The sequence below is a fragment of the Mustelus asterias genome, chromosome 14, assembly GCF_964213995.1.
Source record: "Mustelus asterias chromosome 14, sMusAst1.hap1.1, whole genome shotgun sequence".
In the NCBI taxonomy this organism is placed as follows: Eukaryota; Metazoa; Chordata; class Chondrichthyes; order Carcharhiniformes; family Triakidae; genus Mustelus; species Mustelus asterias.
Window position 1 is genome coordinate 45876821 of NC_135814.1, and position 26531 is coordinate 45903351.

Sequence of the window (26531 nt, forward strand, 5' to 3'; positions counted from 1 at the left end):
GAAAAGAAAAGTGTAAACCACATTTTCACTTTTTAATTAAACATTAAACATTGTATTCGCATGAAATAATGTAAGTTCGGTTCAAAAAAATTGCAGGCGATCTAAACTGTAACAGTATTTTTTGTGTGAAAGAATAGCATTTTATTTGTTCGTTCATGTTCATGTATTATTCATTTACTCAAATATCAATTTGATGACAAATATAAAAATTTCAGCACCGCATTAACAATCAGTATTTTTACATTAAACTATTTATTATCTTCCCCCAGCGTCTGCCACCATTTCAGGCAAGAGCAATTTCAGACTGCAGACGGTTCTCCACGCTCCGAGGAATATCTGCTGGCCTAGGATACAAGAACAACACTGTATTAAACCGGACATCAACAAGTAATGGTTTGCTACCGATGAATACTTTTGGAAACCTAACTTTACATGTACATATGAATTAGAAGCAGTAATACGCCATCAGCCGCTCAAGCCTGTTCTGTCATTCAATAAGATCATGGCTCAACCTCACATTCCTGCCTACCCCCGATAACCTTTCATCCCCTTGTTAATCAAGAATCTACCTCGCTCTGCCTTAAAAATGCTCAAAGAGTCTGCTTCCACTGCCTTTTGAGGAAAATAGTTCCAGAGACTCAAGACCCTCTGAGAGAACAAAGAAAAATACAGCACAGGGACAGGCCCTTTGGCCTACCAAGTCTGTGCCGACATAGATGCCTCTCTAATCTAATATTTTCTTGCCTGTAAGTGGTCCATATCCCTCTATTCCCTGCTTATTCGTGTATCTGTCCAGATGCCCCTTGAATGTTGTTAGAGAATCTGCTTCCACCACCTCTTCCGGCAGCACGTTCCAGGCATTCACCATCATCTGTGTGAAAAACTTGCCCCATATATCTTTTAAATTTTCCCTGTCTCACTTTCAACCTATACCCCCGAGTAATTGAGACTTCAACCCTGGGAAAAGGACTCTGACTATCCACTCTATCCAAGCCTGTCATAATCTTGTAAACCTCTATCAGGTATCCCCTCATCCTCCGTGCTCCAATGAAAACAATCCAAGTTTGTTCAACCTTTCTTCATAGTCCATATCCTCCAAGTCAGGTAACTTCTTGGTAAATCTCTTCTGCACCATTTCCAATGCATCAACATCCTTCCGGTTGTGTGGCGACCAGAATTGTACACAATACTCCAAATGCGGCCTAACCAAAGTCTTATACAGCTGCAACATGATTTTCCAAATCCTACACTCAATGCCCTGACTGATGAAGGCCAGCATGCCATACACCTTCTTGAACACCTTGTCCACCTGAGTTGCCACCTTCAAGGAACTGTAGATCTGTATGCCTAGATCCCTCTGTATGTTAACATTTCTAAGGGCTCTACCATTTACTGTATACTTTCCTTCTGCAGCTGACCATCCAAATCGCATCACCTCACATTTGTCCGGGTTAAATTCCATCTGCCATCTTTTAGCCCAGGTTTCCAGCCGATTTATATCCTGCTGTATCCTCTGACAATCCTCCTCATTATCCGCTACTCTCCCATTTTAGTATCATTTGCAAATTTACTAATCAGACCACCTACATTTTCCTCCATATCATTTATATATATTTCAAACAACAGAGGCCCCAGCACTGATCCTTGTTGAACACCGCTTGTCACAGACCTCCAGTTAGAAAAGTACCCTTCCACTGCTGCTCTCTGCTTCCTATGCCCAAGGCAGTTTTGTATCCATCTTACCAGCTCACCTCAGATCCCATATGACTTCACCTTCTGTATCAACCTGCCATGAGGAACCTAATTGAAGGCTTTACTAAAGTCCATGTATACAACATCCACTGCCCTGCCATGGTCAATTTTTTTTGTCACTTCCTCAAAGAACTCAATCAAGTTTGTGAGACACCGACTTCTCCTTCACAAAACCATGCTGCCTATTGCTAATAAGCCTATTCTCTTCCAAGTGTGAGTACATCCTGTCCCTAGGAATCTTCTCCAATACTTTCCCACCACTGATGTAAGGCTCACAGACCTGTAATTTCTCAGATTGTCTTTTCTGCTCTTCTTAAACAGAGAAACAATGTTGGCTACTCTCCAATCCTCTGGTACCTCACCCATGGCTAAAAAGGATACAAAGATTGTGGCCAAGGCCTCAGCAATTTCTTCCCTCGCCTCTCTCAGTATCCTGGGATAGATCCTATCTGGCCCTGGGGATTTGTCTACCTTAATGCTTTTCAAAATCTCCAATACCTCCCCCCTTTTTATCTCAACATGTCCTAGTATGTCAACATCCTCCTTTCTACACTCACCATCCACCACGTCCTTCTCCTTTGTGGATAATGATGCAAAGTACTCAAGGTGATTGATGATTCAGTCTGGGACCATTTTGGGAATAGTGATCACAATTCTATAAGTTTCAAGATACTTGTAGAAAAGGATAAAAGCAGTCCCAGAGTGAAAGTACTAAACTGGAGGAAGGCTAACTACGACAGTATTAGGCAGTAGCTAGGGAATGTAGACTGGGGACGGCTGTTTGAGGCTAAATCCACGTCCGATATGCGGGAGTCTTTTAAAAGTCAGTTGTTAACAATTCAGGACAAGTATGGATCTCATCCACTTCATCTGCTTCCACACATTAATTCCCTCCACTGTCCTTGAGTGGACCTACCTTTCCTTAGCTACCCTCTTCCTCCTTATATATGCATAAAAAGCCTTTGGGATTCTTCTTAATCCTGCCTGCCAAGGACATTTCATGGCCCCTTTTTGCCCTTCGAAGTCCCTGTTTAAGCTCTTACCTGCTATCGTTGTATTCCTCAAGAGCCTTATCCATTTTCAATTTCCTGAAATTTATGTATGCCTCCTTTTTCTTTTTCACTAAGTTCGTAATCTCTCTTGTCATCCAGGGTTCCCAAAAGTGCCATCTTTATCCTTCATATTGTTGTATGTCATATCTCCTGTTCCTGAGTTCTACCCATATGGCCTCACTGCATGATCCCACCAAGGTGTCCCCCCTCTGTATAGCTGTGATATTCTCCCTAATCAGTAAAGCAACATTCCCACCTCTTTTGTCACCCTCTTTATCTCGTCTGAAGCATTTAAATCCTGGAATGCTAATGTGCCAGTCCTGCCCTTCTTTCATCCAGTAATTGCCACAACATCATAATTCCATGTAGTTATCCAAGCTTTAAGTTCATCCACCTTACCAGTCATACTCCTTGCATTAAAGCAAACACACCTCAGACCATCTATTCTGTCATGTTTTGTACACTCTCCCTATTTCTCTTAGCTTTACTGGACACATTCACTGAATTCTTCACAGTCTCTGTACTCTCTGTAAGAAGTCTCATAACACCAGGTTAAAGTCCAGCAGATCTATTTGGAATCACCAGCTTTTGGAGTGCTGCTCCTTCATCAGGTGAGTCTGTACTCTCATCTGTTCTCTCTGAATTACTGCTGTGGATCCCACCTCCCTGCTTCTTAGTTTAAAACCACTTGAACTGCACGATCAGATCTCTCCGCTAGGATGTTAGTGCCCTTCCAGTTAAGATGCAACCCATCCTTTTTGTACAGGTCCCATCTGCCGTGGAAGAGATCCCAGTTGTCTAAAAATCAGAAGCCCTCCCTCCTGCACCAACTCTCAAGCCACTTATTAAGTTGCACTATCTTCTTATTTCTTGCCTCACTACCAGGTAGCACAGGGAGTATTCCTAAGAATACAACCCTGGAGGTCCCTACATTTCAGCTGCCTTCCGAATTCCCTGAACTCATTTTGCAGGACCACATTTTCCTTCCAACCTATGTTGTTAGTTCCAACATGGACCATGACTACTGGCTGTTCACCCTCCATCTTCAGAATGCCCTGTGCCTGCTGAGAGACATCCTTGACCCTGGCACCAAGGAGGCAACAAACCATCTTAGAATCTCGATTGCGGTCACAGAAGTGCCTGACTGTACCCCTTACTAAGGAATCCCTGAGAGAATGAATTTTTCCTCACCTCCATCTTAATTGAGCGCTCCCTTATTTTTAGATAGTGACCCCTAGTTCTAGATTCTCCAACAAGAGGAAACATCCTCTCCACGTCCGCCTTGTCAATACCCCTCAAGATCTTAAAAGCTTCGATCGATTCACCCCTTACTCTTCCAAACTCTAGTGGATACTAATCTAATTTCTCCAACCTTCCCTCATAAGACAACCTGCCCATTCCTGGAATTGGTCTAGTTCTCACACACTTATTAGACCCAGGATTAACCCTGCCCAGAGAGAATAGGGTGGATGGGTAGCTAAAACATTGGTTGCCCACTTACAGGACTTGGCTGACAAGCTTCTGTGGGCTGCCATTTTAACCACATACTTTCCAGAGTTAGTAGACGCACTTATTTAAATTGGACTCCTCTGATACAATTCTGATAGCCTTCTGCGCCCCTATTTCTTGCCTCACTACCACATAGCACAGGGAGTATTCCTGAGAATACAATCCTGGAGATCCCTACATTTCAGCTGCCTGCGACCAGTTTAACAAAAAAATCACGTAAATCCTAGTGCTGAGGTTTCCTGTAAAACCCAGCTGGATTGGGGTTTCAGAATCGCTGAAGCATTATATCGAGGGCACTCACCTGCAGATATTTGGATCACAGGAGTATATATGTGAACAAGACTAAAATAAAGAATAGGCTTAATGGGCAGAATTCCCAGGACACCCTAGAAATTCCCATAGACATACCCCTTGATATGTGACAGCGGGCAACATTTATCGCCATTCAAACAAATCCCAAACCAGAAAAGAGTACATTTATTCCAGAGGAACTGGATTCCATTGCACTTTGCAATACCCCTGCCAGAGATTTCCTATCTATCTTGGCAGCTGGAATATCCTGGACAGTCCAAAGGTTCCTGGATATTTTCAGGGTAATTACAGGATAAGGGTAGAGCTAGTTTCACTGAGAGAATGTTCCTGTAATTTTATGCCAGTGCTTGAACAAAATGTAACTAAGCATGAGTTCCTTTGACGATCTGCACCATTTCTGAGATAGATCAGCTGACTTACTTAGCTCTGCTCACCTCATGCAAAAGAACAGCGCCCGTGAATTTTCTGGATTTACATGAATTATGCACTTCTGTAGGTCTCAGATTTCTGGAGTTTGGAAGCAATTTTCTCTGCGATTTAAACAAAACTTTTTACCGAGACCTGCACTGAACTTAAGCAAACTGCTGTCAGTTACAGAGTGCCTGAAATTATCTGGATACCAGCCACTCCCCATGAAACATAGAATTATATGGCATAGAAGGAGGCCATTTGGCCCATCATGTCTGTACCAGTTCTTTGGAAGTGCAATCCATTTAGCCCTACTAATCTGGTCTTTCCCCAGATCCCTGCAAATCTTTTGCTTTCAAGTATCTGTCCAAATCGCTTCTGAAAATTATTACTGAATCTATTCTCACAATAGTTAGGCAATGAATTCCAGATCATAACAACTTTCAGTGCAAGGAAGTTCTCCTCTTCTCACCTCTGGTTCTTCAGGCAGTGTCCAGAAAGTTCTGCCTCCTACCTTCGAACCAATTGCCATTGACCAAAATCTACAGCGATACATTCTGGCCTATAGTGAACTCAATGGAATGAAAATCAAACAGGTTCTATAAATTGCATGCACTCCACCTCGACACAACTCCATCCAGGTGGTGAAGTCAAAAAACTACCCCACTGTATATTACATACAAGTGTGAATAATGTTCTTTCTCTGTAGTCCCGTCATTAACAAGCTAAAGGAGTAGATCTATATCTACTCTCACAGGTGTTGGGTATTTTGGGACACAACATAATAAAGTGATTCCAATATTTTAGAAGGTAAAATTACAGTTTTGGTCCCTTCACATGGAGGTTTTACTGTTTCCACTTTATAACATAATGAAGCCTCTGGTCTTGTAAAGAAAGAGAAATGGATCTCTTTAAATTAATGGAGTGCCTCTAATTTCATTAAGATAAAAGCTGTCTGTAGAAGAAAGATATTCTCTACAGTATCAAACAGTACCCTTCTAAATACACCATTATAACTAAAAAAAAACTGGTCTTTGATCAAATCAAATCAGTCTACAAATGAAAATTTATACTGTTCGCTTACTGGAATTATTTGAATGGAATAGCAGCGAATGTGCAAAAGATGGCTAGCTGACATTGTATAGTATGCATTCAAGCCACATGAGTGTCAAGCAATGACCATCTTAAAGAGGGAGAATCTGGACATTCGCCTTTGACATTCAACAACATTCCCATCACTGAATCCCCACCATTCTGGGGAGGGTCGGCACTGATCATAAACTTAACTGGATCAGTCATATAAACAATGTGGTTACAAGTGTAGATCAGAGTTTGGGAATTCTGTGGGAATAATCCCCTCCTGACTCCTCAAAGCCCATCTACAAAGCACAAGTCAGGAATGTGATGATATAATCTCTATTTTCCTCATCCAGCCACACTCAAGAAGCTCAACACTATCGAGGACAAAGCAGCCTGCTTGACTGGCATCTCATTTAACACCTTAGATATTCACTCTCTCCACCACTGTGGAACACCTCCAAGATCCACTGCAGTAACTACCCAAGGCTCTTTTGATAACATGTTTCCAAACTGACGACCTTTACCACCTAGAAGGTCAAGGGCAGCAGCTGTATGGGAACACCACCACCTTCAGATACCCTTGCAAACCACATACCATCTTGATTTGGAACTACATTGTCAATCCTTCACTGTCACTGGTGGGGCCCAAAATCCTGTAGCACCAATGGCAGGTGTTGTGGTACTTGGGTGAGGTGTTACAGTCTGGTGACGCTGTAAATGAGCGGTGGACTCAAAACCACCCTGGCAGTTGCTTAACTGTCACTGTTCTGTTATCCTGCCTTTGAACTGTCACCATGCTTTTCTTCCATTTTCAATCGGGTGGAGCTGAGGGATGAAGATCACACAAAAATGGAGCATTGTGGGACATGACGCAGACCAGGCTAGGAACATGTGTCAGTTTGAAATGAACCATACACTCAGTCTCTTTGCAGAAGTTTGCTTTCAGGGGCTGGAAGTTCTTGCGAGTTTTTCTGACAGTTTTAGGGGTGAGCTAAAAAAATTTTTTTTTCCCCGCATTTTTGTGTCAGTTACCTCAGAAATTGAGCTTGTTTTCAGGGTAGGGGATGGGGATGCTGAGAGAAATGAAAGATAGATGATGATTTTTCCAAAAATAATTTGAAGCAGTTCGATTGTTTTTCTTCACCATTTGCAGCCTAAAACATTTGCATATGACCAAGTTACAGTTTGAATTCCAATTATTGAATTTGCATAAAAGATAATTAGATAGAAGAAATGCAAATTGAGGTTAAGTTTTAAATGTGGAGCAGAAATTAGTTAAAGACTGTGTTACATCTGAGGTGAGGTGACAATCTGAAGTCAATATCTAAAGGCTGTATAAATGAATCTTCCATTTTGTTGCTTTCAGTGCAATTAATAGACCAATGTGAACATGTTTCGTCATCTTCCACTCAACGTAAGGTATGGAATAAAGGCCAGGATGTTTAGGATGGCGGGGTTTCCCTTCCTGGCCACTCAACGTACAGGCAGCCCAGGTCTGATGAAAACCTTTTTGAGTGGCAGCATTTAAGTGGAATGTTTCTCATAGGGCAGCAGGAAGTTTCTGAAACTTACTGTAGAAAGATTTCTATATTCTCAACATAGAAAGAAAGAATGTGCATCTTGAAGATGGTACACACTGCTGCCACTTTGGTGGGGGGATAAATAGAATGTAACAGTTCCAAAGCTGGGAGACTGGTGACTGACCCTTTGCTGTGATCCACCACCTTCAATCATGCATGGCACGCTACTTTAAAATGCCTTTATCACCTCAGGATGTCCCAAAACTTTACAGCAAATGACGTACTTTTGAAACGTAGTCAATTCTGATGGAGGAAAGATGGCAGCCAATTTGCACACACCCCCCCCCCCAAACAGTAATGTGTTAATGACCAAATAATCTGTTTTTCTGAAGCTGACTGAGAGATAAATATTGGTCAAAACACTGGGGATACCTCCCCTGCTCACCCTTGTAATAGGATCATGGTTCTTTTATGTCCACCTGGGAGAGGAGAGAGCCCATGTTTAATATCTGATGTGAAAGACAACACCTTCACTTGTCTGGCACAAGAATTGAACTGTATTTGGGTGGACGAATTTCCCCGAGGCTTCTCCAGATGCACCACTGTAACTTAGGCAAAATCCTAATAGAAGCCTTACTCATTTGTTGAAATTCTATGCATTCATTTTTTTGAAGTGCAAATTTCTTGGCTTTTAATTAAAAATGACAAAATAAGGAGGCATCAAACAGCGGCAATAGCAAAAAAAACTCTGGCACCCTCCTGCAGAATTCTTCATCTTCAGATTGGGGGTGAGATTGGCACAGATCTGAGATTTGATCCCCTCTCCACTCATTGGGCATGGAGGCCAAAAAGGGGAAAAGAAAATAGGTAAACGCACAAATGGAATGAAATACCTCTTGTTAATTGCAGTTAAAAATTAGGAGAGAGTTCAACCCCCCCCCCCCCCCAAGATCCATGCATCTAGAGCTACCTTTCCCAAAAAGGGAAAAAGGACTCGAGTAGCATAACAAAGTCATTTTGGGTACAATCGACAAACTGATATGCTTCCAAAGTAAGAAACAATGGGAGAAAACCGGCTGAGATTAGCACCTGCCCACAAGCATGTCAAAAAACAAGATCCCCATAGATTTTCCCATAAAATACTGTGCATTGATAAACTGTAAATAGTATTAGAGCTAACAAAAGTTGGTTGGTTTTGTTGAGGAAGTACGATTATTTTGTAATAAGATTTCCAACACTGACAAAATACTACGATACAAACTAGCATCAAGACACACCTGTGTATACATGATGCTGTCCCACCAGCATGAGGGAGAAACCAAACAAAGGACAGGTTTTCCTCCACAGGAAGGTTAAAATTGGCAGGTTAGTCACCACAGGCTAATTTCATGTCATGAATGACAGAGGCGATTGGAAAATGGTACATACTGTGCAGACCTAAACTAAAAATAACATATACTGTTAACCCTCAACACCATATAAAGACTGTAGGTTTGCAAGGAAGGGAAGTAGTTTGTCACTCTAAAGATTTTTAGGTACGAATCTGCAGCTTGCCTGTGTTCTCCAAAGATTTTGAAGAAAGAATCATTTTCTGCAGTCGCTTTATTTTTTCCATTTCCTCGGATGCCCGTCATTCTCTTTCCTCTATATATGGGTTGATTCTCCTCAGGCAAAATCTCATCTTTCACAGCAACTGGATGTTTTTCTAAAGAAACCAGATTTGGTGATTAGGGAGAAACATGGCAAACTGTGCATTTTACAATGATATCTATTAAACTTAAATACCGCCAGGAATCCTTGACTGGGATTTTCTGGTGCTGCAATAATCGTGGGCAGGTTGGGAAAACTTGGAGCGCGGCGACTTTTGGCCGCTCTCCAAGTTTTCCCAACCTGCCCGTGACGACACTCACCGCTGGTGGGACCAGAAAATCCCACCCCTTATGTTTTCATCCTTTTAAATTTAGAGAAGGGAATAATTTGATTTTAAAATTGGAACATTTCTATTTCTGATACAAGGCAGACAGAGTGTGACAATTGAGCCAATTTTCCAATTATACCTTTTCTGACTCTGGTATGTCCCATTAAGGCACACTCCAGAGTGAGCATTTTGCTGGAAGCTTGTTCTGTTGTGGAGGATGTAAGGTTTGCAATCTTTACAGGGACAGTAAGAGACATTTTAAGGGGAGTTTCTTGTTGTTCTTTTTACTGTCAAAGAGCACCACAGAATCATAGAATCCTACAGTGCAGAAGAAGGCCATTTGGCCCATCGAGTCTGTACTGACCACAACCCCACTCAGGCCCTATCCCCATAACTCCATGTATTTCCTAGCTGGTTCCCCTGACACTAAGGGGCAATTTAGCATGGCCAATCCACCTAACCCGCACATCTTTCAGACTGTGGGAGGAAACCCACGCAGACACAGGGAGAACATGTAGACTCCGCGCAGACAGTGACCCAAGCCGGGAATTGAACCCAGGTCCCTGGCGCGGTGAGGCAGCAGTGGCACCACTGTGCCCCCCTGTAAAACCATGTTTTACAGATGAAACTTTGGAACTTGTGTATTAGGTAATGTATAGATGCAAAATTCATCTACTTGGGTCTGCTGGCCCCTTGAATATGCTGCAAGACCTGTTCTGTCAATTGGGAAGTTGCTAAATATATTTCACATCATTGTGGTTTTAGTAGTGACAATTGAATATCTTAAAAAGCGAAAACATTTTTATAAATGTTCTAACACCTGCAATTGTAAATAATGGGCCCGATTTTACCATCGCATTGCGCCCGTTTTCGGGCACAAAAACTTGGTAAAGTTGGTCGTGAGGCAAGTAGCGCAATCTGCGCCCGCCTCCACACCGGTTCCCCCTTTACCAAGGCCCGAAAATGGCTGCGACGGCCAATTAAATGCATTTGCATGCATTTAAATTGACTTAATGGGCTGCACGCCCAAGTTTATTGGCACTTCCCCCTTTATCACCTTGTTCGCCCATCCAGAATTGGCACAAAACAGACATGCTCCACAAAAGTCCAATTTGGGCGCTCCAGTTAGTGAGGAGGTAGGTGCCTAACGTACGACAGCTCTCTACTTGAAATCGGTGGGGGATGGGGGGGTCCAGCTCTCTACTTGAGATCAGTGTGGGGGGGGAGGGGGTGTCAGCTGCCACTCAAAGAACAAAGAACAATACAGCACAGGAAAAGGTCCTTCGGCCCTCCAAGCCTGCCCGCTCATGTGCCCAACTAGACCATTCGTTTGTATCCCTCTATTCCCAATCTGTTCATGTGGCTATCTAGATAAGTCTTAAACGATCCCAGCGTGTCCGCCTCAATCACCCTGCTTGGCAGTGCATTCCAGGCCTCCACCACCCTCTGTGTAAAATACATCCCCCTGACATCTGTGTTGAACCATGCCCCCCTCACCTTGAACCCGTGACCCCTTGTGTTCGTCATCTCCGACCTGGGAAAAAGCTTTCCACTGTTCACCCTATCTATGCCCTTCATAATTTTATACACCTCGATTAGGTCACCCCTCATCCTCCGTCTTTCCAGGGAGAACAACCCCAGTTTACCCAATCTCTCTTCATAGCTAAGACCCTCCATACCAGGCAACATCCTGGTAAACCTTTTCTGTACTCTCTCCAAAGCCTCCACATCCTTCTGGTAGTGTGGCGACCAGAACTGGACGCAGTATTCCAAATGTGGCCTAATCAACGTTCTATACAGCTGCAACATCATATGCCAACTTTTATATTCGATGCCCTGTCCAATAAAGGCAAGCATGCCATATGCCTTCTTGACCACCCTCTCGACCTGTGCTGCCACCTTTAAGGATCTGTGGACTTGTACACCCAGGTCCATCTGTGTGTCCATATTCCTGATGGTTCTGCCATTTATTGTACAGCTCCCCCTTACATTAGATCTGCCGAAATGCATCACTTTGCATTTATCTGGATTAAACTCCATCTGCCATTTCTCCGCCCAATGTTCTAGCCTATCTATATCCTGCTGTATTCTCTGACAATGTTCATCACTATCCACAACTCCAGCAATCTTTGTGTCATCCGCAAACTTACTGATCACACCAGCTACATCTTCCTCCAAATCATTTATATATATCACAAACAGCAGAGGTCCCAGTACGGAGCCCTGCGGAACACAACTAGTCACAGACCTCCAACCGGAAAAAGACCCCTCCACTGTTACCCTCTGTCTTCTATGGCTAAGCCAGTTCTCCACCCATCTAGCAAGCTCACCTTTTATCCTGTGATATTTAACCTTTTGCACCAGCCTGCCATGAGGGACCTTGTCAAATGCTTTACTAAAATCTATGTAGACGACATCCACGGCCCTTCCCTTGTCAATTGCTTTTGTCACCTCCTCAAAAAACTCAACCAAATTTGTGAGGCATGACCTCCCTTGTACAAAACCATGCTGTCTATCGCTAATGAGATTATTCAGTTCTAAATGCGCATATATCCTAGCTCTAAGAATCTTCTCCAACAGTTTCCCTACCACGGACGTCAGGCACACCGGCCTATAATTACCCGGGTTATCCTTGCTACCCTTCTTAAATAACTGGACCACATTTGCTATCCTCCAATCCTCTGGGACCTCACCTGTGTCCAGTGAAGAGACAAAGATTTCTGTTAGAGGCCCAGCAATTTCATCTCTTGCCTCCCTGAGGAGTCTAGGATAGATGCCATCTGGCCCTGGGGATTTGTCTGTCTTAATGTTTCCTAAAAAACCTAACACTTACTCCCTTGTAATTGAGATTTTTTCTAACGGGTCAACACATCTCTCTGAGACACTACCAATCAACGTATCCCTCTTCTTTGTGAATACTGATGCAAAGTATTCGTTTAGGATCTCTCCTACTTCCTTTGGTTCTAAGCATAATTCCCCTCCTTTGTCCCTGAGAGGTCCGATTCTTTCCCTAACAACCCTCTTGTTCCTAACGTATGTATAAAATGCCTTAGGATTCTCCTTAATCCTGTCTGCCAAGGACATTTCGTGACCCCTTTTTGCCCTTCTAACTCCCTGTTTGAGTTCTCTTCTACTTTCTCTGTATTCCTCCAGTGCTCCATCTGTTTTTAGCTGCCTGGACCTCATGTATGCCTCTTTTTTCTTTTTGATTAGACCCACAATTTCACTGGTTATCCATGGCTCCCGAATCCTACCTTTCCTATCCTTCCTCTTTACAGGCAGTCCTGCCTGTCCTGCAGTCCTATCAACTGCTCCTTAAAAGACTCCCACATGCCAGATGTGGATTTACCCTCGAACAGCCTCTCCCAATCAACAGCCACCAAATCCTGCCTAATCCGGCTGTAGTTAGCCTTCCCCCAATTCAGCACCTTACCCATAGGACAACACTCATCTTTTTCCATTACTATCCTAAAGTTTACACAATTGTGGTCACTATTTGCCACATGTTCCCCGACTGAAACTTTGATGACCTGACCGGGCTCATTCCCCAGTACTAGGTCCAGTATAGCCCCGCTCTCTAGTTGGACTGTCAACATATTGTTCCAAAGAACCTTCCTATATGCATTTTATAAATTCTTCCCCATCCAGGCCCCCAGCCCTAAGCGATTTCCAGTCTATACAAGGGAAATTAAAGTCTCCCACTACAACAAGCCTATTTTTTCTGCACCTGTCCAGAATCTCCTTACATATCTGTTCCTCAACTTCCCGTGGGCTGCTGGGAGGCCTATAGTATACCCCCAGCATAGTGACTGCGCCCTTCCTGTTTCTGAGCTCCACCCACAGCGACTCGTTACCTGACCCTTCCAAATTGTCCACCCTCTCTACCGCTGTAATATGCTCCCTAACCAGCATTGCTACTCCCCCACCTCTCCTAGCCCCTTCTCTGTCTCGCCTAAAACACCTTATATCCCGGAATATTCAGCTGCTAGTCCTGTCCTTCTTTTAACCAAGTCTCCGTCACTGCAACCACATCCAAGTTCCGCGCAAGCATTAAGGCTCTAAACTCGTCTGTCTTGCCCGTGACGCTCCTTGCATTGAAGCAGATGAACTCCAGACCTCCAGGCCCACTGAGGTCATCCTCCTCCAGAATGCTCTTCCTCTTAGATAGCCTTGTCTTGGCCCCAACCTCGTCCCCAGCCTCTATGCTTATTGACCTATTGTTGTGATCCCCTCCCCCCTGCCACATTAGTTTAAACCCACCCGAACCGCACTAGCAAAACTCCCAGCTAGGATAGTCGTGCCCCTCCAGTTTAGGTGTAACCCGTCCTTCTTGTACAGGTGCCATCCTCTCTTGAAGACTTCCCAGTGATCCACAAATTTGAAACCCTCCCTCCTGCACCAGTCCTTTAGCCACGCGTTCAGCTGTACAATCTCCCTGTTCCTAGCCTCACTAGCACGTGGCACTGGGAGTAGTCCAGAGATTGCTACCCTCGAGGCCCTGCTTTTTAGCCTACTACCCAACTCCTTGAATTGCTCTCGCAGGACCTCCCTGCTCTTTCTGCCTACGTCATTTGCACCAATGTGGACAATGATGTCTGTCTGGTTACCCGCCCCTTTTAGGATGCTTCCTACCCGCTCAGAGACATCCAGGACCCCAGCACCAAGGAGGCAGACTACCATCCTGGAATCTCGTTCGCGCCCACAGAACCACCTGTCTGTGCCTCTAACTATTGCATCCCCCACTTCTATTGCTCTCCTAGTCCCCCTCTTTCCCTTCTGAGCCACAGAGCCCAATTCCGTGCCAGTGACCTGGTCACTGTGGCTTACCCCTGGAGGGTCATCCCCCCCCCCCACAGTATCCAAAACGGTATACTTATTTTGGAGGGGGACAACCACGGGGGATCCCATCACTGACTGCTCTCTCCCCTCCTCTCTCCTGTCTGTCACCCATCCCTTACTGTTAAGGTGGACAACCACCGGGGTACTCTCTGGTACGTGACCTTTACCCTTCCTAACTGTGACGCACGTTTCTTCCTCTCGTGGCCCTGGTGTATCGACCTGCCTATAACTTCTCTTTATTAACTTCTCATTTTCCCTGACTAGACTAAGGTCATCGAGCCACAGCTCCAGTTCCCTAACGCGGTCTCTCAGGAGCTGCAGTTCGACGCACCTGGTGCAGATATGGACTTCCGGGAGGCTAGGCGACTCCATGAACTCCCACATCCGACACCGACAGCAACAAACTGGCCTCCCACTCATAATTACCCCTTTCTGCCTGAGAGTTTACCCACTGTGCCTGAGATCAGTGGAGGAAAGGGGGGGTCCACTACCACTCTGCCTGAGACAGTGGAGGGGAAGGGGGAGAAGGGTTTGCGATCGCTCTGGGTGGTGGTTGGGGGGGGGGGGGTTGTAAGGGGGTCAGTAATGTTGGGGGGATGGGGCAATGTCTGTGGGGGCCGGGAGAAGGCATTATCCGGCCCAGGAGCGATGTGGCAGGGAGCAACATTCTATGATTTTTTGTCTGTGCATGCGCAGTTGGAGGCGCTGATGGAAGCTGCAGGGTTTTGGGCGCGGTAAGCCCCACCCACAGGCTTCTGTAGTGCAATTCGGAATCGCTGATATTTCTGCAGGCAGAGTACGTAAGGAGATGCCTGAGAACGGGTCTAAAAGTCGGATCCAAAACACTCCCAGTTTCAAGTCCACCCAGCACTTAGAATCAAAATGGTAAAATAGAGCCCATTATGTCAGTTTCCATTATTTTTTAACAGTTTAGGATGTTCTTAAACACTTATTGTAAAAAGTGTTTTTCATCCTCAGAACCTTGAAGTTGTATTTCTGACTGATACTCGTCATTAGTGCAAGAAAATAGAGAGTGATTTGCCAGAAGTTGTGCCTAAATTATAGGTGCAACATGAAAGAAAAACAGCTGGAGTCCATTAGGACAGGTCTGCACTCCAATTGCATTGGGCACAAACTTATGTTTATAAAATGCTGAATTTCCTAGTACCAGGAGGAGGTGTACACAGTTAAATTACTCCAGCCACAGATAAGGGCAGCTACCCCATAACAATTCAGTGATTCTTGCTTTTTTTCTGGTGATTAGTGACTGGCATCTCCATTTGTTTCTACAGGATAGATGTATCACTTGGAATCCGTCTATCCTTTGGTTATTTGGAAGTGAGCGAGCAGGATGACAGACTGTGGTGGGACATTGCTCAGCCAGGATTCTAAGGAGGGCCCACCTTATGGATCCCAAGACATTGCCATGAAGACCTATGGTATCATCCTTTTTTTCTCATGGTACCATTCTTCTGGCCTTAGGCACCCAAGCTCGATATTACAGGGTGGCAATGCATGATATACAGTAGCATTAAGGTCATCAAATATTACACTATTGGTTTTATTGCCTAAAGGCTTTTGGAGTGCTGAATTACAGTCCATATGCAGCAAGACGTGGACAACATTCAGGTTTGTGCTGATAAGTAGCAAGTAACATTCGTGCTACACAAGTTCCAGACGGTGACCATCTCCAACAAGAGAAAATCTAACCATCTCCTTTTGACATTCAATGGTGTTACAGCGCTGAATCCCCTGGGGTTACCATTGACCAGGAACTGAACTGGACCAACCATATAAATACCATGGCTACAAGAGCAGGTCAGAGGTGGGAATTCCGCAGCAAGTAACTCACCTCCTGACTCCCTAAAGTCCGTCCACCATCTACAAGGCACAAGTCAGATCGAATACTCTCCACTTGCCTGAATAAGTGCAACTCCAACACTCAAGAAGTTTGAAGCCATCAAAGACAAAGCAGCCCATTTGATTGGTACTCTATCAACCACTTTAAAATTTCAATTCCCTTACCACCAACGCACAGTGTACCATCTACAAGATGCACTGCAGCAACTCATCAAGGCTCCTTCAACAGCACCTTCCAAACCTCTACCTCTACCACCTAGAAGAACAAGGGCAACAAACACATGGGAACAACCCAAACTGAAAGACTGCCCCCAAGTCACACACCATCCTGACTTCGAACTATATCACTATTCCTTCCTGGGACAAAGTCTTGGAACTCCCTTTCTAACAGCATTGTGGATGTGCCTACACCACATGAACTGAGCTGTCAACAAGGTGTCTCACCTCCACCTTCTCAACAATTTGGGATGGGAAATAAATGCTGCCCTTGCCAGAAAAGTCCACATCCTGTGAACTAATAAGGAAAAATAGTACAGTACCAATACTTTGCTCTTTGCTGTTCTTTACATCCTTACGTTCCGAAAACCAATCATCCGCATAGCCAAAACTAAGCAACTTCTGCATGCTGACTGGTGGTTCCTTTCTGCGTGAATATCTGTAATTTAGCAAAATCAAATAAAGTATATTACAATCCAAAAGATTTGACTAGCCAGGGCACAGCTTACAAACTGTAGTTAATGGGAAACTAATTCACATACATCTCAGACGATATTTTGGAAGCATCGTTTCTTAAATAAAATCATGTAACAAAGTAATAGATATTTCAATCTATTTGACAGTATTACACGAAAGTTTGATCATATTGCTACATAACATCATGTTGGATTTAAATGGAAACCATCAATCTGTCAGCTGATGACACCAGTCTGATCCACACCAGCAACCCAGCCAACTGAGGAATCATAGAATCCCTACAGTGCAGAAGAAAGGAGGCAATCTGGCCCATCAAGTCTGAACCGACTGTCCGAAACAGCATCTTGTACAGCACCACCACTGCGCCATCGTGCCCCCACCCTCCCCCTCCCAACCCCGGCGCAAACATATTGTTTTAGAAATTACTAAAATTCTAGAAACTGGATATTGATACTTATTGGCAGACAGAGAATGTTTAACCTGGACCGCACTCAAGTTCTGGGTTAGTAATATCTAATCATTTTTTTTCTGTGAATCAACTATTCATTAAATCACAGGAGATCAGCTATATTCTATTGGAAGTGGCTCATTTTCAAATCACAAATCATTCCATAGGCTTCCCTCAGGCACCCCGGCCCCAACAGTACATTTTCCCATTTGTGTGCATGGATATGGAAGACGGGCTATGGATCATGGATCAGAGACGTGGTCAATATCGTGGACGGACTTCCTCCAGGTGCTGACCTCTCACCATAATTGCGCAGTTCAGGAAAATAACTGTCGAGTTTGTGGATCTAGGAATAAATAGCTCCACCTTACCAGTTCAGACTCCAACAATCTTCTTTCCTTTTTATATTGGTACACATATGGTCATTACAGTTGGTCACATTGTTCGTGCATCAATATCCACACCCCTCAGCATAACCGAGTATAGCGCTTTCATACTGAGCCAGCCGACTGTGGTTTCAAGACCTATTTTGCAACTTAGCCTCATAGTCTGGGTGAATGGAAATTCAGTAAATATTACAGGAGCCCTGAACTGTTGGAGGTGCAGCCTCTCGATGAACCATTAAACTGAACTCCCGACCGACTAGTAAAGGGGACACAAAAGATCTGACTGCATTATTTGAAGAACAGTAAGGGAGTTGTTTGTGGACTAGTCCACATTTATCATGATTCAACTCATTTTATGTTTTCAGATGCCTGCACAGATATCATGCTGGGTTTGTCTGCATAACAATGACTACTCTTCAAAAGAATTTCATTAGCCACAGCAGATGGTGGAATTTGAATTCAATAAAAAAATCTGGAATTAAAAGTCTAAATGATGACCGTGAAACCATTGTCGATTGTTGGAAAAAACCCATCTGGTTCACTAATGCCCTTTAGGGGAGGAAATGTGACGTCCTTACCTAGTTTGGTCTACATGTGACTCCAGAGCCACAGCAATATGGTTGACTCTCAACTGCCCCCTGAAATAGCTGAGCAAGCCACTCAGTTCAAGGGCAACTAGGGATGGGCAACAAATGCTGGCCTTGCCAGCGACGCTCATGTCCCACAAATGAATAAAAGAACTTTGGAAGGTCCTGAAGAGATAAAGAATGAACTTGCATGACATCATGGTTTAAAGAATTAAGTTACGGGGACAGATTGCATAAATCATATTTGTATTCTTTTGAATTTAAAAGGTTAAGAGGTGAACTAATCTATTGCTTTAAACATCTTCATGGATGTGAGAAGGTGGTAAAGAGATTTTTTTTCTGGGGTGTGTGGTGAACCATAGATGGTTACCACTACGGGTACTGAACCATAGATGGTTAGCACTATGGGTACTTGTACATATGTTACTGTTGTCACTGTTGGGGTTAGGGTTGGGGTGTTCTACCTGTTGGTATTGTTCTGTGGTACATTCCGGTTGGCTCCGCCTACCTGTAGGAGTATAAAGGTCACTGCACTTCCTAGTGACCCTTTAGTCTGGGATTGTATTGTTAAGCAGTATGCTCCATTCTTGTTACTAATAAAAGCCTTTATTTCCCGGGTACGATCCAGCCTCCCGAGTTATTTAATCGCGCATCAGGGTGGTGAGGGGTACAAGGTGGAATGGAGGAATGAAAGCAGAAAACACCTCTTGGAAGATATTGGAGTGTAAATTTGAAATTCGCTTCTCCGGAAGGCTGTGTGTACTGGGTCATTTGAAATTTTCAGGTCTGAGGTTGATAGATTTTTGTTAGGTAATGATATAAAGGAAGATGGAATAAATATTGGTAAATTGAAATAGACATGATCTAATTGAATGGAGGAACAGGCTTAAGGGGCTTAATGATTGAATCCTCTTCCCATTTTCCTATACACCGTCTTCCACATTCTCAGGATGTCCCACAGAGCTACACAGTCATTGAAGCACTTTCGAAGTGTAGCCACCATTGTAATGTAGGGAAACATGCCAGTAAATCTGTGCATAGCAGCATTTTACATCAGCATTGAGGTAAATGGCCACCAAATCCTTTTTAATGATGTTGGTTCAGGGATAATGGTGGGCAGGACATCTCCCCTGCTCTTCATCCAATGGTACCGTGGAATCTTTTATTTCTACCTGAGATGGCAGACTTGATTTAACTTCTCATTGGAAAAATGGTACTTCTGACAGTAAAGCACTCCTTCAGTATTGCACTGGATGTTAGCCTAGAGTATATGCCCAAGTAACTGGAGTGTGACTTGGACTAATGACCATCTGATGCAGAGATGCGAACACTTGCCAAGTTCTTTCTTTTCTTGTTTTTCACATTATACCGCATCCTGTCTACGGACACCTGCTCACATTGCTTTGTTTCTATCATTGACAAATACTGCACCAGCTGTGCACTGTGCTACTGGACCCTGGGGAATTAAAATAACTCTGCGTAGCTGCTTATACAAACACATTTCTCCTCCATACACCTTTCTGTTTTGTTTCTTATGATTGCTTTTTAGTTGAAGCACAATCAAAGATTGGCTTTATAGTTCCACACTTTACCGTAAAAATATACTAATAAACAAAGCCTGTCCTTATGGAATGAAGAAAGAACAGTGGGCCCAAACTTATCAAAACAGGATTTGTTATCCAGATGCACATGTATTGCTATTTTCAGATCTTGCAGCTAACAGCAATTTCAGTGAACAGAGGGTGGATTAATAGGCAGGCTGTAAAAATTGAGAAATTGATAGACATTGACACATGCCAAGAATTACGCAGAGCTCTTCCTTAACAAAAATATTTGTTCAACACAGCTCCATGGATACAGTGTTCTACTAATAAAAGGTACCTGCTCGGGCATGAACTATTAATACAAATAAAAATGGTTATGCAATCAGCCAGAGAACCATACTGTTCTCCTGTTTATGTCACAACATCCTCTTGACGGAAAAATTGAGCCAGCTGCATATAAAAATACAAGTACTGAAAGTCCATGGGGCCACGCTGCCACTGTAAGTGCTTAGGAGTGTCCGCCTGTGTCCTCTATTCCTAACTGCACCAAAATACCCAGTGACTGTGTCACTAAGGGTGCGTCATTGACATTTACTAGATGTGAGGTCTGGAAATGCTGCCTGAGAAGCTGCCAGTGCCCACGCACCAACCTTCATGCAGCTTGCTCCTGTGTTGTTACTGGACGATAGCCTTCATCACAAAAATGACCTCACTTGGTGTTTCTCATCCAGCAGACCCACCAACTTAACGATGCAGTGCTGTCTAGATATCTCTGCAGTGGCATTGTGAACAATTAATCAACGTTTCGGTTGCTGCTGCAAATTACCCTTTAGGGTTGCAACATTTAAGAACTGCTGCCTTGCTTGATTTTCTGCTGCCGAGACATGCGTATTACAGGTCAAACTCTCTATCCAGCTTTCTCATGTGCCAGCAGCTACTTAAATTAGGGGGAAAATTTGGGCCACCTGCATGCAGAGCTGACTATATCATGTGCTAACTCAATCCATTTTTGGTAGAAAGATCAGTCGTGAAAAGAAAATACTGCAGAAAAACATTGTGGGGGGGCATTTTCTCATTCCGCCTGCCACGGGAATCAGAGCAGGAGGGGGGCGGACTGTGCAAATGTCCATTGACCTTGGGCAGGATTTTCCCATTTTGGGGCGAGCGTGGCTGGAAAATCCCATCCATCCGGCGGAATTTCCCCAAAAATGGCAGAATGTCAGGTGTCAGGGTTTGAATGAAAACCAACGTTGCCCATCCTTAATTTCCCCTGAGAAGGTGTTGCGCTGCCTTTTTGAATCGCTGCAGTCCATGGGGCAGCACGGTGGCACAGTGGTTAGCACTGCTGCCTCACAGTGCCAGGGACCCGGGTTCGATTCCCAGCTTGGGTGACTGCGTGGAATTTGCAAATTCTCCCAGTGTCTGCATGGGTTTCCTCCGAGTGCTCCAGTTTCCTCCCACAGTCCAAAAGTGTGCGGCTTAGGTTGATTGGCCATGCTAAATTGCACCTTAGTGTTAGGGGGATGTCAGGGAGATTCGTAGGGTAAATATGTGGGTTACGGGGAAAGGGCCTGGCTGGGATTGTTGTCGGTGCAGGCTCATGGGCTGAATGGCCTCCTTCTGCACTGTAAGTATTCTATGATTCTATGTGGTGTAGGTAGACCCACAGTGTTGTCTGGGAGGAGGTTTCAGCATTCTGACCCAGCAAGAGTAACGGAACGGCAATGTAGGTCCAAGTCAGGATAGTGTGTGGTTTGGCGGGAGGAGCTTGCTTGTGGTGGTGCTCCCATGCATTTGTTTTCCTTGTCCATCAAGGTTATAGGGGCTGTGGCTTTGAAAGATGCTGTTGAAGGGGCCTTGGTGAGTTGTTGCAGTGCATCTTGCAGATTGTACACACGGTTGTGACTGCTCGATAGGGTGAATGCTTAAGATGATGGACGGGGTGAAAATCAAGCAGACTGCTTTGTCCTGGATTGTGTTGAGCGTCTTGAGTGTTGTTGGAGTTGCAAACATCCAGACAAGTGGAAAGTATTCCATCACACTCTTGATTTGTGCCTTAACTCAGTGCATTTCAAATGATATTTACAAAAGCTTTGATTGAGTAGAAATTACTTTGGGATGAATGTTAAACATGCTCATATGCAAATTCTCTGTCAGCTATGCTAATCAAGGTGTTATAAATAAACTTCTGTTAGAACTAAGACAGGGATGTCTTAAGAATGTGTTGAACATTATTTGTTAATGTCAATTTCTGCAATATATCTTTTTCTTTGAAACACCGAATTGAAACATGCAGAGTTTCAAACATTTGTTTTGGAAAAAAAATTACCTGCACTCTAAAATGTTTGCAAGTTGTCAGTATACTTTAGGACACTTGCATGAGCTCTTCGTATATCAGAATGAACCACGCCTAAGAAACAAAGCTTCATATTCAAAAATTCCTTCAGGACATGACACTTTTGTTTCCTTTGCCTTTAAGGTTCACCCCACTTTTCTCCCAAAAGCATGGTATTAGAAACTCCTGTGCCTTTACAGTGTGAGTAGGTAAGACTATAACTGAACAATGGGATACTTTTAAGGAACAGAGAGTTTGGGCATAATCAAAGTATATTCCTATGAAGGGGAAAGGCACTATTCATGGCTCCCAGATACTGAACCGGTCCATGTCCATATGCGGCAAGACCGGGACAATATTCAGGCCTGGTGTGATAAATGGTTATTAACATTTGCACCATACAGGTGCCAGGCATTGACCACCTCCAGCAAGAGAGAATCTAGCCATTTCCTATTGACACTCAATGGCATCACCATTATTGAATCCGCCACTATCAACAGCCTAGGGGTTACCATTGATCAGGAACTGAACAAATATTATGGCTATAAGAGTGGATCAGATGCCGGGAATCCTGCAGTGAGTAACTCACCTCCTGACTCCCCAAAGTCTGTCTTTCATCTACAAGGCTCAAGTCAGGAGTCTGATTGAATATTCTCCACATGCCTGGATGAATGCAGCTCCAAAAATACACAGAAGCTGGATACGATACAGGACAAAGCTACTTGCTTAATTGGCACCTCATCCACCATCTTAAACATTCACTTCCTCTACCAGCAGCGCACAGTGGCAGCAGTGTGCAACATTTACAAGATGTACTGCAGTAAGTCAACAAGGATCCTTTGACAGCACCTTCCAAACCCATGACTACTATCATTTCGAAGGAGAAAACATCATTTGCATGGGACCACCACCACCTGCAAGTTCCCCTCCAAGCCACATATCATCCTGTCACTTGGTTTAAATCCTGGAACTCCCTTTCTAACAGCACTGTGGGTGTACCTGCACCATGTAGCCTGCAGTGATTCAAGAAGGTGAGTTACCACCTTCTCAAGAGCAATTAGAGAAGGGCAATAAATGATGGCCTAGCCAGTGACACCCACATCCCAGGAAATATTTTTTAAAGTCTAGATCTCCCTGGATGACAAAAGAGATAAAGATTGAGATGAAGAAGAAAAAGTGTACCTGTGCGTTGGGAGAATTATATCTTCAGGAACTGTATTTTTTTTTAATTTGAAAGGCATCGTGTTATTCAGACACTTGGATTTTTTAAAAAACAAGTCATAAGTTCACCATTACACTGGGAATAGGCATTCCTTTTCCAAGAAATCACCTGACCAGCATGGTATTCGAGGAGCAGAGCTCTTTGTTTATTTGAACAGTAATTACTTTAGTGGCTGGGAAAAAAAACTGTTTTCAAGGCAAAGCCCCTGGTGATAACATGATGAAGATGAACTTTCGGCTTTCAATTTGTTGTTTGAACTCAGTTGGGAAATAACCAAAGAAGGAGGAAAGCTGCCTGACTAGTGCTGCCCTTGGTTTGCCTGAAAAAGTGTGGTTATCTGTATCCAGCTAGGAATCCTTATCTCCTAGTGGAACTTGCTTGCATTTGGAAACTCGAGAGGCTGAAACAAGAAGGCCTGAGCCAGCTCTATTCTCCTCCACAGTGTAACTACATGGGTGAAAATCTTCAGACATCTACTGGGACTAACGGTTCCTCTTGACACAAAAGAGCACCAGATCGAAAACCTCAGAACCCTGCGAAATTTATCCTTTTATAAAGTTTTTCTTCAATTTCCCATCTCTGCAGAGACTCTACTTGTTTTTCTTCTGTTTGTTTGTATGCGAGTGTGCTGGGTATTTTAAAAGGAATAGATCATTCTATTTCCAGGTTACAATTCTGTGTTAGCCAGTTCTTGCAACCTGTTTTGAAAATAAGTTTTGTTTTATAATAAATCAATCATTCTGAGTTTATTCAAAGAAGCTTGATGAAAGTCTCTTTTATTCTGGATCAAACAATAGTGAAGGTAAATAACTGGCCATTTTGGTGAGTGAATTAAACATTTAAACTCATGTTGCGACCTATGGAGCAGTGGGGCAAGATCAACTGTGCACTCCTCCCATCCCAGCTGTAACACTGTGACAGATGTCAGGCATATAATACAACTGAAAACCAGGCTGAACATACAAGCTTCTGGGGCGAATCGAAAAAGCAAATAGGAGAAGCAAAGAGAGAGAGTAAGAGAAGAGACTGGCAGCGAACCTAAAAGGGAATTCAAAAGTGTCCTGTAGGCGCATAGATAGTAAAAAGATGGCATAGGAGGAGTGGGGTCAATTTGGAAATGAAATGTATTGTCTGAGAGTGTGGAGGAAACAGATTCAATCGTGGCTTTCAAAAGGGAATTGGATAATTATCTGATGAGAAAAGATTTACAGGGCTATGGGGAAAAGATGGGGGTGTAGGACTAGCTGAGTTATTCTTCCAGAGCTGGCATGGACACAGTGTGACAAATGGCCTCCTTCTGAGCTGGTAGCGTTCTATGATTCTATGAGCATGGTCTATTTTCCAGACTTCTGATAATACAATACTAACCTTCTCTGAAGAAGCCGGGGGATGAGGGGCTCACGGAACCTCGCCCTCCCTGTCATGTCATGTCCAATCGCTCTGTTAGCAAATTACTCATAGAGTTGGGCATGGCAGGAGCAATTCTGTGTTCCAGAGCTCCACAGTTATAGATCCTAGTTTAAAAATTGTGTCCTTTTCTGTTTGGAATGTCAAAAATGCAACACTGTGAGAAGTCTGCCTATGTGGCTGCTGTTCCAGAGGAAGGCTGAGATTAAACATTGCCGACTGTTCACTATTATTATCCGGTGATTTTTGATTCCATAATCGGTAATATCTATAGGTAGTTCATATTTTGTAATGGATACCTTAATCCTCTGTTAGAATCTGTATCACTTACCTTGCTGCATTAGCTGGTGTGCCAGGCTGCATTGTCCACTGGTTTGGTTCAGTACTTGACGTCACAGCCTCCATCTGAAGCCGAGATGGAATGTTTGTGTCCAGCTCTCGCCTACCACCAATTTCCGGAGTCCCTGACTGAACACATTACATCAAGGGAAAAAGTAAATGAAAAATCTCAAAACGTTCCTTATTTCTGCAAATATTAAAAACAGCTAATCATAATAAACATTGTGAATTTCTAGTTTTAATCTTTTTCTCTGTTCTTAATCTTTCTTCCTGATGATTATTCTCACTGGAAAGGATGGGCGGGTGACCTTGCTCCCAAACCTCTGGTGATACCAATCAACTGCAATGGCCTCAAATGGCCGGCTCTCTGGTTTTCATTCTCTCCCTCTCTAGTGGCTTGGCAACTGAGTTTAAACTGCCCACACATTCTCCCATCAAACAGAAACAACTTCCTTAAAATTCAAAGTTACCTTTGTCATCCCTGTTTTTTGGAACAGGATTTACATTTCAGTTGAATTATCTAAAAAGTGCATTTTGGTTTGGCACAAAAGTGTTGATAGCACGAGAAGTAACTGCCTGGAAAAGATTATTGAGCTGTTGCTCATGACACCCGCAGCTGAAATAATAAAAGTCTTTGAAGCATCCTAAGTTAATGACTGTGTTTCTGCTGATTGCATGAGACTATAAGGCTCATCAACTCCTTCAAGACAATTTCCAGATAGAGCAAATACCAACTCACTGTTTACCAAAATACATTACTGGAGAGCTAAGCATTTTAACACTGACTGCACGAACCTTTCCTTTCAGCTCTCTCAAATGAAAAGTTGTAAGTCTTCTAGTTAGTTGAAATATACCATAAATTCAAGTTCCACATTCCTACATGGGGCCAAGAACATGAGGCCATCATTTTACTCAAGTAAAATCAACCATATGTTCAGACAGTGAGCACTTCTATTGGTTTAATGGAGAACAATGCGCCATAACTTCATCGGAGTGGAACCCAGTGTTGGATTGCCTTTCCGTACCCAATTACCTGATCAAAATGTCTTCTGCACCTGCCATGCCCCACTCGATGGGTAATTTGCGGCCATGCTATCAGAGAGATTGGACATGACATGCCAGGGAGGGCAAGGTTGCATCATACGTGCTTCATCACAGCGGGTTAGTATTGTGTTGTCAGAAGCCTAGCAAGTAGACTTTGCTCGTAGAATCATAGAATGACGTTCCTGACTCAGGCTGGACAAGATTCAGGCAGCACAACTATCACTAAAGCCCAACATCAAAGTCTAAGTTGGAGTGAAGGAGACCACGGCCCCTTTT

General features: G+C 43.6%; 1 protein-coding gene across 2 annotated transcripts in view; it reads right to left on the reverse strand.

Moving 5' to 3' along the window:
- Positions 1-210: 210 nt before the first annotated feature.
- c14h7orf57 (chromosome 14 C7orf57 homolog) overlaps positions 211-26531 on the reverse strand; it is a 70733-nt gene continuing 44412 nt past the window's right edge. For both annotated transcript variants that reach the window (XM_078228332.1, XM_078228333.1), the window contains 4 exons: positions 25204-25340; positions 16790-16905; positions 9188-9338; positions 211-344 (listed from right to left, as the gene is read on the reverse strand). In XM_078228332.1, the coding sequence (XP_078084458.1) occupies positions 284-344; positions 9188-9338; positions 16790-16905; positions 25204-25340 (465 nt within the window). In that variant the 3' untranslated portion in view covers positions 211-283. The remainder of the gene's footprint in view (positions 345-9187; positions 9339-16789; positions 16906-25203; positions 25341-26531) is intronic.